Source organism: Callorhinchus milii, unplaced genomic scaffold, assembly GCF_018977255.1.
Source record: "Callorhinchus milii isolate IMCB2004 unplaced genomic scaffold, IMCB_Cmil_1.0 Scaffold2, whole genome shotgun sequence".
Lineage (NCBI taxonomy): Eukaryota > Metazoa > Chordata > Chondrichthyes > Chimaeriformes > Callorhinchidae > Callorhinchus > Callorhinchus milii.
Genome location: NW_024704743.1, coordinates 117,490,810 through 117,505,983, shown reverse-complemented (window position 1 = coordinate 117,505,983; position 15,174 = coordinate 117,490,810). Strand labels below are relative to the sequence as shown.

Sequence of the window (15,174 nt, the reverse complement as noted above, 5' to 3'; positions counted from 1 at the left end):
GTTGATAAAGGAGCAAGAGTTTTAATTCAGTTTGGAAGCCACAGTGACAGAGTTTCTCTCATAAGCTGCGGAAACCTTCCCTACGTTCTGAGCATTTCTACCTGAAGCAGGTGTAAGCTGAAGAACTCCAGACTGAGAGTCTCACATGGACCTGATATCTCCTTTTCTGAGAAGACATTTGTGTCCTGAACATGTCTGACTCCAGGAGCGACACCAGTAATCCTCAGGGTGGGTGGGTGGAAGTGATAATTAACAACAGTGTTGATAAGCAGTAGCTGGAGCCAATTCTCGCTCTATGGTCCCACTGTTGAACATCCACCAAGAGAGGGGGACAGGGAGACACGCACACACACACACACATATCGCAAGGCTGACTTGACTCCCAGTGTGGGCCTCCTCAAACTTGCAAGATGCCATACTCCATTGCCTCCCTGCATGTGAAGAACGAATCCCACAGCACACCTTTCACACGCAACCACGAGGTTGGCCTACATTTCACTCTTTTTACACAAAGCTTTTCTCCTCCGAGGATTTCAACGGCAATTATTTTAAACCCAATGGGACCAACGATTCACCAAGGTTCTTCATCCCGATCTAGGACTGTTTTGAATGATAACGCCTCCATTTCGGGCTCTTGGGTCCCATTCCCTCCTTCTTTCCCCCCTCCTCCCCCACCCCCACACAAAACCGTTCCAATTTTTACGCCGCAAAAGTAAATTCAATTCCGTTGGCGCTTCTAACCCTGACCCACCGGCCGGTGGCTTTCAGCCCGCGAGCCTGGAGTAGTCTAAGAGATTCATCGCCGGCCAGCAAATCTCCTCAATCGTGTGGATGTCTTTGCGAGACATTTTCTCCCTCCAGCTGTTAATGCTGACGGGCGACACCTCCCCCTCGAAGGGCAGGTGGTAGAGATTGGTGGTGGTGGCAAACAGCACCTTGTTAAGGACCGCGGGTGGCAGAGGGAAGCCCAGGAAGGCATAGATCTTCTCCGCCGTATCTTGTGGGAAGTGCACCAGGTCTTCGAACTTCAGCATGTGAAGACTGGCAGGGGGCAACTTACGGTTTATCCTGAGGCTGGCTCTTGTGTTGGCCAGCCACAGGTGAGCCAGGAGGGACACCGCTGTCTTGCCAGGTGACGTCAACTCCCTCCGCAGCTCCTCGTACTCTGAGGCATAGCCTGAGTCCTTGTCACATCGCTCCTGCTCGCTCCCTTGCTGGAACAGCAAGGCCAGGTGCTGGGGGATGTTCCTCAGCGCATACAGACTAGGCTTGCTGCTGTACAATAATGAGTAGATCCAGGCTCTGGGGTCTCTCACCACGTACAAGGCCTTCATCAGAGGCCCCACCACCCCCTGCACAAAAGGCAGCTTCAGGGTCCAGCTCCCGCTGCTTAAGCTAAGCACCACCCGCGCATTGGGGTACTTGGCCAGATGTCTCCTCAGTTCCCTGATGTTCTCTGCGTCCCTCTCCGCACCCCCGGCTGCGGACTCATGGCCCAGACCCGGGACTGGGGGCTTCTTCCGCCTGGGCTTCCACTTCCTGTCGCCCCCGGGCCCTAATGCCCCAAAGCCCCCTCTGCCAACCTCGTGCAGCTGGATGTCCTGCAGGTGGAGCTTGGTGTTGTGCAGCAGGGACTGCAGCCAGCCCTGGATCAGCCGGTACCTCCCCTCCTGAGCCTCTGAGAGACGCCACTCGCAGGCGTCCACAAAGGAGTCGAAGTCGAACTCCACCTCGGGCATGTCCAAGTGCTCGGTGGGAACTCGCATGTAGACAAAGTCTGTGCTGTTGGTGAAGAGTTGGGTCAGGATCTCTGCCCCGGAGCCCGGGAGCGAGGTGATCACCAGGGGCGAGAAGGCAGCCAAACGTTCGTCCCACTGTCCGGGCTGGGCCTCGGGCTGGGGCTGGGGTTGCTCGGGTTCCCAGTTGACGCCGCACAGGGGCCGGGGGGAGCAGCTGCTCCACACGACTGCCAGCTCCACAAACCACAGGGCGATGAGCAGGAGGAGGGCCAGGTGCAGCAGCTTCCCGGAGGACACGCGAAGCCTCCAGCGGGCGGCCAGCAACCCCAGGCCCGCGCAGGCCGCCACCCCCAACAAGGCCTTGGCAGTCCAACCGAAACGGAAGAAGACGCCCGCTGCCCTCTGGCTGGCTCGTCCTTCCCCGTCCCCACCCCCAGGCCAAATCGGGTGGTCACCCCGCCCGCCTCCTCCACCTTGGCGTATCCGCCGAAGCCCAAGTAGGTGAACCGGGCGGCTGGGTCACTGTGCTGTGTGGCCACCCACACCACTGTCTTTGTGTCATTGACGGTCAGCGCTACCCGGACCCCGTGCTCGCTGTCGTCCACGAAGCGCAGGTTGGTGACCTTGACCCGGGGTCCGTGGAAGACATAGGCCACGCGGGTCAGGGGTCCAGCCAGGGGGAAGGTCACGTTGACAAACTGGGTCCATCTCTTCTTGAACTCAGCTGCCTGCTCGGCTTCTTGGATGCTGGCGGCCGGGCTGTTGCCCCGTTGATCGAGCCAGAACATCTTGTACTGCGCATCCCACACGTCCATCATGGCGCCTCTCAACCGGCCGCCACTTGCACCCCCCTTCTCCCCTCCTCCTCCGTAAGGCACGTACTTGAAGTCGATGTCGAGGTTGTGGAAAAAGGCACTGACCAGCTGGGCGGGCGAGCCCTGGCTCCGCTCCACATGATCAATGACCAGCAGCGTCTGGGGGTTCAGGAGGACCAGAGCGCGGTAAACGCTTTTTAGTCGCAGAGCAGAGGAGTAGGACGAGGAGGCCTCACCACTGACGAACATCATTTGGCCAAGCTGCGAGGCGGACACCAGCTCCCCTGCCGAGTCCCCAGCCTCCCCAGCCGTCCACCGCAGCCACTGCCCGCACTCACCCAGCTGCCCCTCCCAGGGCTGGTTGCATTGGCTGGTAGGAGAGGGGGCAAACACCAGCACGTTGTTGAGGTAGCTGTACTTGGGGCCGTACAGAGCCTCAGACACAAACACCTGCCCATTGGGAGCGAAGGTGAATGAGTTCTGATCCGGGTGCTCGTGCCCTGGGTTGAAGTTCCTCCAGCCGTCGATCCAGGAGTAAGTGGCGGAGTGGACGATGTCGTACACGGCTCGCCCGCCCAGCTTCCCTGACTTGAAGGACACAAAGGTGTTGTCTGGGGTGTTGGGCAGTCCGCCCCCGTAGGTGGCCACCCCCCAGTTGGGGAAGACGTGCAGCTGTGGGGTGCCGTAGCCGGTGGGGGGCTGTGGGGTCAGCTGGGGGTCGTACCAGATGTACTCGGTGTGGAGGGTGCACCACCTCTGGGCACTGGAGGGCTCCATTGGACCATCTTTAGGCCTGTGCTTCCTGATCTGCTTGGCCAGCCAGTTGCCGTTGCCATTCCTGAGCACGTATCTGTAAGGCAAGAGCGAAAGGCAGGTCTGTAAGGTCTCCGTCACTGAAACCAAGGGGTGACAAGTGGGTAGCTTGGGGTCTGTTAATTAATGCGGGTGCCAGTAAATTGATTAATTAATTACAAACTCCTAGTAACTCGTCACTCCAATGGAAAAGGTCTCAGTGACAAGTTATCTGGAGTGGTGAGTTAGGCATATCCATAAATAAATGTGGCCAGGATACTGATAGCGTGATGAGTTAAGTGGTAGTGATAAATTAAGCCAGAGTTATCGGGAGTTTACTATACTTAAATCCGGGTTTAAATCCTGCTCCTTATTTCTATTTACCCCCAAATTCAAATTAATTGGCTACACACCGTTCTGTTGATTAAAATCTGTGGCTCAAAATTATATTTGATAAACCTCGTACTCCGAGGCATAGCCTGAGTCCTCGTCACATCGCTCCTGTTCGCTCCCTTGCTGAAACAGCAAGGCCAGGTGCTGGGGGATGTTCCTCAGCGCGTACAGGCTAGACTTGCTGCTGTACAATAATGAGTAGATCCAGGCTCTGGGGTCTCTCACCACATACAAGGCCTTCATCAGAGTCCCCATCACCTGCACAAAAGGCAGCTTCAGGGTCCAGCTCCTGCTGCTTAAGCTAAGCACCACCCGCACGTTGGGGTACTTCCTCAGTTCCCTGATGTTCCCTGCGTCTCTCTCCGCACCCCCGGCTGCGGACTTATATTTTATAAACCATTTTTGGATTCTTATTTTTCCAAGAAAGGTGCTATATTAGGTGTGAACCTGGCTCAATTGGTACCACTCTACCCTGTGACTCAGAAGACTGTAGGTTCAAGCCCCCTATTGGGACTTTAAATTTACAAGTCTGGGTTAATATATTCCAGTTTAGTTCTGGGGTGTATGTTTGCATTGTTGAAAGTGCTGTTAAAGATTCCATAGTACTATTTGAAAAGAAAAGTGAGTCTCCAACCTAACCCTAGTGTCTTGCCAACAATTTCCCCAAGTGAAGTGAAGGACCTTCAGGGCTATTTGTGTGATATACTGAGTGCAAAGGGTCCTCCATGTTCATCTACAAAATACACAGTCACTACACTTTACAGTCTATCTTGCGAAGTGCTTTGAGACATCCTTCCAACGGAAAGGCACAATATCAAAAGCGAGGATTATTATTATTGTTAGAGTTTAAACATTTTCCACAATGCTGCACGATGTTTCATTTTAGACTAAATGATCTTACAGATAAAGACTAGGTGGAATTTCAGGCCTGTGGCACTAACATTATCTAAACCGCTGACTAATTTATATATACCAGTGAACATTCCCTCCCCAGCTTTGTTCGTTTCATAATATAAACCTCAGGCTTCTCTGTGAAGCACAGAAAAAACCTTTTCTCCACAGACCGATAAAAACTTCCTGATCTGGTGCGTGATAAGCTATCATTTTCTCCAGTGTTAATTAAGGAACAGACTGCGGAATGGCATTAAGTTGAACCCCGTGTTCACTGAAACCCGATGGCTGATGTTACAATTGTCACTGAGTGTAACAAGTACAGTATTTGACATTGAGCATTGGGAATGGTACTGTAACCAGACACTGTCAAAGCCACACTTATCAGCAAGGATGCTACTTCTCCTTCATCCAAGGATGTTCCTAAAACAGTAACTCCCGCTATACACTAATTGTAACGGATTTTTAACGTTCTATTCAGATCAGATCAGCCCAAAGGTGCAAAAATAATAATAATCCTTCTGCCACTCTGCCTCTGGAACTCCATCCCGCAGTCCCTCAGCCTTGCCCCCTCCCTTGCCTCCTTCAAAACACATCTCAAGACCCTCCTCTTCGACCGTGCTTTCGATCACCCTGCTTTCCCCCCCCTGCCCTCCACCCTCCCCAATCCCAACCCCCAGCTCGGATCCGAAAATCTGAATGTCCAGTGCCTTGGGATGTCCTCCCAACGTGAAAGGCGCTTTACAAATGTAATTTTGTTGTTGTTGTTGTTTAATCCTTGCAAACACTATACATTAAAGGCACTATTCTAAGGTGTTGTGGCTTGCTGTTGAGTATGTAAAATTCCGAGCTGAGTCCCTGGCATCATTGTGGTCTGAAGAGAAAATAAAGTGCTTGTCGACTGCCACCTGATAATAGCAATACTGACTGCTAAAACTATGGCTCGCTCTCAATAAATTGTTCTTTATTATGCAACGGTCCATAGAGGTGGGGATAAATAGCTTTAACTTGCATTAGCTTTCAAACAGGCTGCACTTATATGGAGCCTTTCACTCAGACCGAGATGGGCAATCTCCAAAAAAAAACTTAAAAGGCAGTCTTAAGTGAGAAGGACTATTTTTTTATGTGCTGAATGACAGAACATGCCCTTTCAGACCATGGGCTCCTCCACCCCTATCCTGACTGAGTGCTCATTACAGCTCTTCCCATCTCATCACCAGCTAGCAAAACTCTCATCCACTCAATTCAATATTTCAAAGATAATAATAAAAAAATTCTTGCATTCGATCCACGCCTTGTCACGTCATCCAGACGTCTTAAAGTGCCTCACAGATTTTATTGGGAAGTGGAGTCGCTCTATTTGTGGCAAACATAGCAGTCAATTTGTAAATAGTAATGTCGCACAAACAGTCGTAAAGTCAATGACCAATTTTATCTGGCGAATTGTTTGGCCAGGGCATCAGGAAAAACTCCCTTCTCTTTTCAAACAGTGCAATGAATCTTTAAAATCCACCTGAACGGGCAAACAGGACCTCAGTTTAACATCACTTCCAAAAGACAGCACCTCAAGCAATGCAGCACTGCCCCAGCTCTACATTGGAGCTTTGTTGAGACTACATGAGTTCAAAGACCAGATATGGGTGTTCAAACCTGAACTCATAACCTTCTGACTAGAAGGTAAGAGTTCTACCAACTGAGCCAGGCTGACACACATTCTACAATACGTTCTGACCTCCCTGTCTTTATCCTTCACAAACTTTATCCAAAACTCTTCAGCCCGAGTCCTCACTCGATGATATCTTGTATTTGTGTGTTGGTTTGGTTCAGTCAATAGCTCTCAGCCTTTAGGTTACAAGGTTACGATTTCAAACTGGGACTTGAGCTTATAGTCTTCGCTGGGGCAACGCTGACATTTCATGCTTCAAATACAATCATCCACGTGTTTGATATAATACCTTATCACATCAAAACATCCCAAAACATTTCACATTTTCAGTGTAAAGTGCAGTGACTGTGTATTTATAGACGAACGTGGCAGCTAATTTGTACACAGCAACAGCCCCGAAATGAATCATCAATTTATCTGGGGGATTGTGGCAGGACACTGGGAGGAAATCTCCTGTTTCTGAAGATTGCCATTAGATCATTAAAATTGCCTTAAACAGGCAAGCAGGACGTCATCTTAACATCTCAACGAAAGGACAGCACTTCCCCAGCCCTGCACTAGAGTGTCAGCCTGGATCATGAGCTGAAACTCCTGACTGAGGGGGAAAGAAGGGGTGACCCCACAATCTACTCATTTAGAGACGAGATTGCTACCAACTGAGCCGGGGTGACAATGACAGATATTATACCTAACCGAGGTAATAAATCATCTTCTTGTCAGGTGACTGTCAAAGGCTATCAACGCTGTTTGAAAAGGGAAGGTTGTTTCTCTAGGTGTCCTGACCAAATCCTCCGGATTAATTGGTTATTTTCCTCAAAGTTGTTTGTCGGTCTTTGCTGTGTACTATATGACTGCTGTGTTTTGCCTTTTACGATAAAAAAACAGCCTTCTAACTTGAAAGGCAAGGATACAACCAACCGGGGCAGACCAGCTCAGTTTTTCAGTATACTGTCCCGCACCAGGCTTCGCGACCACATCACTCCCACCCTCGCTCGCCTCCACTGGCTCCCCATCCCCCAGAGGATCAAATTCAAGATCCTCATCCTCACCTACAAGGCCATTCACGGCCTCGCTCCCTCCTACCTCTCCGACCTACTATCCCCCCACGTACCTGCCTGTACCCTCCGTTCCACTGGCTCCGGTCTGCTCCACATCCCCCGCCCCAACAGCCCTACCATCGGTGGCCGGACCTTCAGCCTCTCAGCCCCCAGGCTCTGGAACTCCATCCCCCAGTGCCTTCGCCGCCTCCCCCCTTTCCTCCTTCAAGGCCGGTCTCAAGACCTTTCTCTTTGACCGTGCCTTCAGCTCTCGACTCTCTATTCCCTCCTCGCTCCCTCCCTTCCCTCCCCTCACCCTGACCATTTCCCCCCTGCTCGGGTCCCGACCCAACTGTCCAGCGCCTTGGGACGTCCTCCCGACGTGAAAGGTGCTCTATAAATGCAATCTTGTTGTTGTTATTTTTGTACAGTGGGATATTCTGTGGATTGCTCACAAATTTCTGCAATTTGGAATGAGTAACGCAATGGAAGAAATAGTTCAGGCAATGACAGGTTAAAGTCTGGGGTCGGTGAATAAACGACATAAGAAAGTCTATTTGGAAACATAATTAACTGCTACAAGTCCCGACATTATTAAAGGAAATTGAACAAAAAGTGAAGTGGAATTGCTCCGAGCAAACAGCATTATTTTAGCTGTCTTAAATCAATGTAAATTGTTATTGTTGTGTTAAAGGGGCGAGGTCTTAATAAAAAAGTGTCTGCCAAACTTCTGAGTCGTGGGAAGGGTGAAGAGCTGGACGTCATTTTGTGTAAGCTATGTAATCAAACATTGCAACAGCACTGAAATGTTACATTGCAAATGGAAATAAAAGTCTGCCAAATGCTTTTTCATGAAACATTGCCCCTTTAAAAAGAGGCAGAGACCATCAAGAACTTGCATTGATATACTGTTTGGCCATATATGTGATAGAGCTTCAAAAGCCTCAATAGCTCAATTAATGAAAGTGCTTTTAAGTGCCTTTAAGTGCACTCAAGCTGTGGGTGGGGCTGAGGGGATGGACACGAAGTGGGTAAATATGGCCGAAAGAGCAGTAAAAGAGGATTTACCTACTTTTCAAATGAGCCTATGGTCACCTATCCCTCCCACCTGCCTTACTCCATTTCTACCAGTGTACAGTGCTCCAAGACACTGCCCTGCACTATATCAATGCAAGTTTTTGTGGGTATTGTCATCTCTGAATGTCCTAGACAAGGCTGAAAAGGAAGGTTTTTAGTTGTGACCTGAAGTTTAGGAAGGGGCAAAGGCGGTATGATAGAGGAAGAGTGTTCCAATGTTTCGGCTAGTGGCTAAAAGCGCAGTCGCCAATGGTGGAATGGAGGGCACTATGGACATGCAGAAGGGAGTTGAGTGGAGGCAGCAGGTTGTGGGGGTACTGAGGTGCCAGGGAATCAAAGGGATTTGAAAACAAGTGTGAGGATCTTGAAATCAATCCGCTTGGCGATAGGTAGCAAGTGAAGCCTGGCTATAACTGGCGTGATGGGGGTGCTGAGTTTAGTGCCAGTAAGTATGCGGGCAGCAGAGATTTGGATCAGCTGGATCCTGTGCATGGTGGAGCTGAGGAGACCGGCGAAGACGGCATTTGAAAAGTCAAGTCGGGAGGTAACGAATGCATGGACGAGTGGTTTGGCTGCCTTTGGGGTAAGGTATGGTTGGAGGCGGGCAATGTGGTGGAGTTGAAAGAAGGAGGTCCTGGTTAGGGACCGAATGTGGGGAAGGAAAAACAGCTGTGGGTCGACCTGACACCGTTGCACAATGGTTTGGTAAGTCTGAGGGATAGGCCGGGAGGTTGAGGAGGTCAGAGCCACAGGATAGAAGACGTTGGTAGAAGCCAATAAATATGGCTTCCGTCTTGTCAAAAACATTTAGTTGTAGGAAGTTTTTGCTCATCCAGGCCCTCCACCCCTCCTGATCCCAAGCTCCTGCTCGGGTCGGAATCCCTGACTGTCCTGCACCTTAGAACGTCCTTCTGGCATTAAAGGCACTATACAAATGCAATTGATTGTTATTGTTGTTGAAATACTGCATTCCTGGAGCTTGGCTGCTCAGCAATGCAGAGATTTACAAAGAAAGAGAAAATAAAAGCAGCCATACGTTTTGACATTTCTGTTTTTCTGTTGCCTGAGGACAGACAGCCATCAAGTGAACAATACCATCTGGGCCACAAGAGACTGATTGCCCTCAAAACACAAAGCAAAATTCAAGTGTGTGTTTAAAATCAGGACCTGAAACTTGCTGCTAAATGGCGTGATATAATTTTTGCCTGAGAATCAAAAGGCTGTGGGTTCAAGTCTTCTTTCAGGACTTTGAGCTCACAGTCTAGACTGACACCCTAATGCTATAGTGTTTTATGCATTTTGAAGGCAAATATGGCAGCAAATTTGCACGTAGCAATGTCCCGGATATAGCCAGGAAGTGAATAACCAATATTTTATCAAGAGCCAGGACTCTTTCTGAATAGTGCTATGGGATGTTTAACGTCTCCCTGAAAAGCCACACAAACTTTGCTTTATTGCCTCTGAGGACCAGAGAGCAATGTTCTGTATTTATGTAATGTTATCTATACAGATTATTACACTATGAGCTAGAGTGAGTTAGATATTATTAAAGAATAATAAACCTTATCACCTCGTCGCGATAAGTGCTTCACAAGATATGTGTGGGCAAATGCAGAACCAGCTTGCACCCAGCAATGTTCTAACAACAGCCAAGGAGTGATTGAACAATGTTATTTGGTGAATTGTTGGCCAGGACTCTCAGAGAAACTCCCTCCTCTTTTTGAATAGAACCATGGCATCTTTAACATCCACCTGTACAGGCAGACAGGACCTCGGTTTAACGTCTCGTCTGAAGTTTTAATAATAATAATCCCTGCATTTGATATAGTGCTTTTCATGTCTTCTTGATGTCTCAAAGTGCTTCACAGAATATACTGTAAAGTGAATTGACTGTATATTTGTGGGTGAAACGAGGCAGCCAATTGCACACAGCAGTGGCCCACAAACAGTCGTGGATTGAAGTGGCCAATTTATTATTGTTTTTTTCTTGAGGGATTATTATCAGGCGTGTGGAGTAAGGAAACTTGCCCAAGGTTTCGCCCTGCCAGGAATCAAACCCTCGCTTGCGAGGCGAGTGCTCTAACCACTGAGCTACAGGGCTCCACAAAACAGCACTTCCGTCAGACCATGAGTTCAAAGGACCCAAATCCTTCTGGAATTTGGGTCAGAACCAAGAAGCAAGAGCTCTACTAAGCAGTCACCCAGCTGTGCTTTGCCGTTGTGAATGTGTTCAGAGAACCTCCTCAGCATATTTTTCTTATGATAAATACTGAACGTACCAATAAACTGACTCCCTTATGATCTCTACCCACTCATCGCCCCCCACCCCAAACAAGTCTGACACCACTCACTGTTGAGGTTCAGGCACAATGTCTCCTTGGGGGAACAATACCAGTGAACCCTTATCCAGGAGGAGTCATTACCTTCAGGATATGATACTGCAACTGATATGGAGAAATGCAAATTGCTGTCAGGTCACCACTCTTCCGTTTCACATTGCTGCTGGTTAACCCCTGACTGAGTATCTCAGATAAAATGCCCGGCCCTGATTCATTTGTATTTGTACAAGTTTTAAATATTAATTATGCATACGCAGTGTAGATTATTGATTAAATTGGATTTTATATGATTTATACAGTTTGCCTGCAACTCGGACTTTGCGTAAGTCATTCAATGTTATGGTCTCGACTGATACGACCTATGTGAGTTTTACTGTACAGGGTGTCCACAAAATCCTGTTATTCCTGTTCCTTCACCCAAGATCATTATCTGCCATGAAAATGAAGGCGCCTCGCACCCACCGATCCTCTGGACATCTAAGTACAGTTAAACACTTGTACTGAATACAATTAAGTACAGTACATTTAAATACAATTATCATCCATTCTTCCACATGTTACAGTTGTTGGTCAGTTGTAGAAGAAAAACAAGAAAGGGTAACAGGAGTTTGTGAACACTCTGTAGTTGGGAAGGTATGTAGGTAAGTGGGTGGGTGGTGAACTTATTTACAAACCTGTCTAGGAAAACCAGCTGGCTCTCTGGCCCATAAAACCAGTTGTAGTTGGAGTCTGCGATGCCCACGCTTCTCTGAAACCCTGGCAGGACTGTGGCATAGTAAAACCAAAAGTGTTGCTTGAGCCAGGGGCTTGCAGTGTGGTTCAAGTGGAAGTGCCTGAGGGCTAGGAAGACGTATTGGGTGATGGACTTGGAAGTGTAGCTGCCATAAGCCACCCCTTCATCCAGGGAACCGTCCACCACATGGTCCAGCAAGAAGAGGGTCTTCTCCATCACGTCGATAGCCACTTGCTTGCAGAGCAGTGAGCTCTGGGGGTGGTGAGGAGCCAGGACTAGAGCTCCCACCAGCAAAGCCAAGGTGTTGGTGGTCTGATGGTTGTGCAGGAAGTGCTTGCCCCACGCCCTGTACTTGGAGAAGCCGTACAGCTCCATGGTGACTGAGCGGATCTTCTCCAGGTAGCTGGCCCGCCTGGCCTCATCCAGCCAAGGGTAGAGGAAGTCGAAAGCGGTGGCAAAACCAGTGAGCGAGTGAGCCACGGGCACCTCATCGTTGGGCGCGTCGCGGACCTGCCATCGCGGGTAGGCAGCCATCTTGTCCATGTACTGCAGGGCCAGGCGCCAGGCCGCATTGTCCTCAGGGCTCAGCAGGCAGTGCAGCGCCAGGGCGCCAAGGTTGTTGCCGTAAACCTCGTTCCACTTGGCGGCGAAGAGCTGCGGGTCGTCCGGGGGCAGGTAGAGGGTGGGTTTGGCCACCATGTCCCTGGCTGCGCTCCTCAGGGCCTTGCTGAGATGGGAGTGGCTGCCCCGCGCCTTCTGCCTCAGGCTGCCCACCTCCCCCGGGGGGAAGTAGAGGAGGGGGTGAGGGGGCTCGGCCCGCGGGGAACCGCTCTGCTGCTGCTGATCCTCCGAGAAGCCGCTTCGCTCCCAATAAACGTCACCCTGTTGGTGGTAAAGGTCGCCACCTGGTTGGTGGTGGTGGTGGTGATGGACGCCAACACCATGGTCACTGTCCTCCTCAGCCCATCCTCTCACCAACAGCAACAAGATGGGTATCAATATATTCCTCTGCGCCATGTTACTTTACTGTACTTACATTTCTTAACTTTGTTTCTTTCTTTCCTTCTTTCCTTCTTTCTTTCTTTCTTTCTTTCTTTCCTTCTTTCCTTCTTTTGACTTTTGGAGGAAAAACAAGGTTTTGCTTCTCTTCTCGCTTATTTCTTAACTTTTTCTTTCTTCTCTTATTTTGGAGGCAAAAACAAGTGTCTTCATTTTTCTCTCTCTCCTCTTAACGTTTGGACGCAAAAATGAGTGTGTCAGTGGCTGAGAATGTAGTGAGTGTGTCAGTGGGTGGGAGTGTAGTGAGTGTGTCAGTGACTGAGTGTAGTGAGTGTGTCAATGGGTGAGAGTGCAGTGAGTGTGTCAGTGAGAGTGTAGTGAGTGTGTCAGTGGCTGAATGTAGTGTGTGTCAATGGGTGAGAGTGGAGTGAGTGTGTCAGTGGCTGAGAGTGGAGTGAGTGTGTCAGTGAGTGAGAGTGGAGTGAGTGTGTCAGTGAGTGGACAGTGAATGAAGTCAGATCACCACCTCTCGGGCTTCTCGAGTTACCAACGTGCAAACGAAGCTGACTTTCTGGGAGAAGAAGAAGGAGGAGAAGGAGAGGAGAAGGAGGAAGGGTTGTTTTTTTGTTTTGACACTGTTGGAGAGAGAGAGACAGTCACACACACACACACACACACAGACACACGAGCCTCAGCAGTGTGTCTTGTCCACGTTTCCAGTAAAAGCAGCAAAAACCCACGATTTTCAAGAAGCAAAGCAGAAATCCACGTTTCCAGCAAAAAAAAAACTTTTTACCTTCAAAAAGTTTCTTGCAAGATCTTCACTGCTGGTTGTTCGCCCATCGCACAGGACAGGATATAAAGCACTGCTGAATGCCTTATCTCTCTTCTCTCTGAGTCTCTGTCACTCTCTGAGTGATCCACTCCTATCACTCCAGCCTTATGTTTTCATCTTAAAAAATCTAAGCACATTCACACACACACACACACATCTCTCTCTCTCTCTCTCTCTCTATATATATATTTATATGATTTGATATCACAGACCCTAAAACGAAAAAGCTCCACAATTTAAACCAGATTTGCCAATTTCCCTTAAGAAAATCTGAATTGTTTTTTTTTCCCCCACACACACAAACACACACACACACAAACACACCCTTAACTGAACAAAATAGTCCTCTCCTCTGTCACACAGACAGACACAGACAACACACAACGCACAACGCAACACAAGTCCCTTTTCACCCAAACAGTGAGACAGAGACAGCAGTGAGTGAGAGAGAGAGAGAGAGAGAGAGAGTGTGTGGGAGGGAGAGAGGGAGGGAGGGAGTGTGGAAGGGAGAGAGGGAGGGAGAGAGAAGGAGTGTAGGGACCAATGGAAGAAATCTACAAGGTTTCACATTTCAAAGCCCTCCAACTTTTCCAACTTCCGTCTGTGAAGTCGCACAACACACACTGACACACACACTGACACTCACTGACTCTCACTGACACTCACACGCGAAAAAAAAACTTTTTCTTCACATAGAAAAGAAGGGAAGAAACGCGATGATCTCCATCGTCCTGAGGAAAAGCTTCTGATCTGTGTCTGTGTGTCTGTGTCTGTGTCTCCTCCTCCTCCTCCTCTCAGGTCCAGTGGCTCAGACTTCTGAGATCCATCTGTGATGCTCAGCCCTCAGTTCCTTTGTATTTTTTCCCACCCCCCACCCCAGTGGGAGTTGGGTTTTTATATTGTTTGCTTTCTTAGATTATTGTGGGTGTAAATCTTCTTGAAACACTTGAGAATTTCCTCTTGCCCCCCTTTAAAGTTAACTGGATGGCTTTCCTCCCTGCAATTTTTGCCACAATCCACACAACAACACAAAAATAATGATGACTTTGGAGCATCCCCTTTGCTCTGATAATGTCAATTCCATCTGCTGCAGTTTGCACAGCCCACAGGCAATCCGATGCTGACTCGGTTACTGGGTGTGATTAAACCACACGATGGTGGGGTGTTTTTTTTTCTCTCCCGTGTGTGTGTGTGTGTGTGTGTGTGTGTATGTGCTGTTCTTGGTTTTAACAGAGGAAGTCCAGGGAAAGCGAGAGAGGGCGCTGCAAAGTATATAGTGCTGCTTTTCTGAAAGCAACAGCCAACAGCAGGGATCGAACCCTCCAGTCAGGCTACGTGTAATGTTTCATTTAAAAGAAATGGGCACCCTGTTAATCCCCACCAAACGCACAGTCACTCCACCTTTTCAGTACGCTCCTTGAAGCGCTTTGAGACGTCTCTCTCGAAGACGCGATCAGGCCCTGTCACAAATGCGAGGGTTACTACCTTTATTATTTTCTTTGCGTCGAATGTATTTCTTTTAAATCACCGTAGGTTTAACTTCGATATACAAAATTGTGCTGTTGTAATCATAATACTCCTTGCGTTTGATACGGCGCCTTATCGCTTCTCACGAAACGCCTCAAAAGCGCTTCGGAGAATATGTTGTAAAGTGAATTGATTGTGTATTTTGTGGGCGTAAAACGCGGCAGCCAATTGCGCACAGCAGCGTTGCACAAACAGTCAGGGATTGAGTGACCTCATTATTTTTTTGGGAGGGATTATTACCCCCGGAAAGCCATCCATGACTAACAATCTGGTTCCTACTTACCTCTAGCTAGTGTGGAGTAAGGAACCTTGCTTAAGGTTTCACCCTGCC

At 48.9% G+C, this 15,174-nt stretch overlaps 1 protein-coding gene across 1 annotated transcript; it reads right to left on the bottom strand.

Annotated features, from left to right (window-relative positions):
- Positions 1 to 210: 210 nt before the first annotated feature.
- Positions 211 to 12,783, bottom strand: LOC103181038 (dermatan sulfate epimerase like). The gene is given in 3 exon segments (XM_007897236.2): positions 211 to 2,129; positions 2,132 to 3,404; positions 11,424 to 12,783. Coding segments are annotated over 3 exon segments (3,714 nt in total). The 5' UTR covers positions 12,500 to 12,783; the 3' UTR covers positions 211 to 764.
- Between the last annotated feature and the right edge of the window lie 2,391 nt (positions 12,784 to 15,174).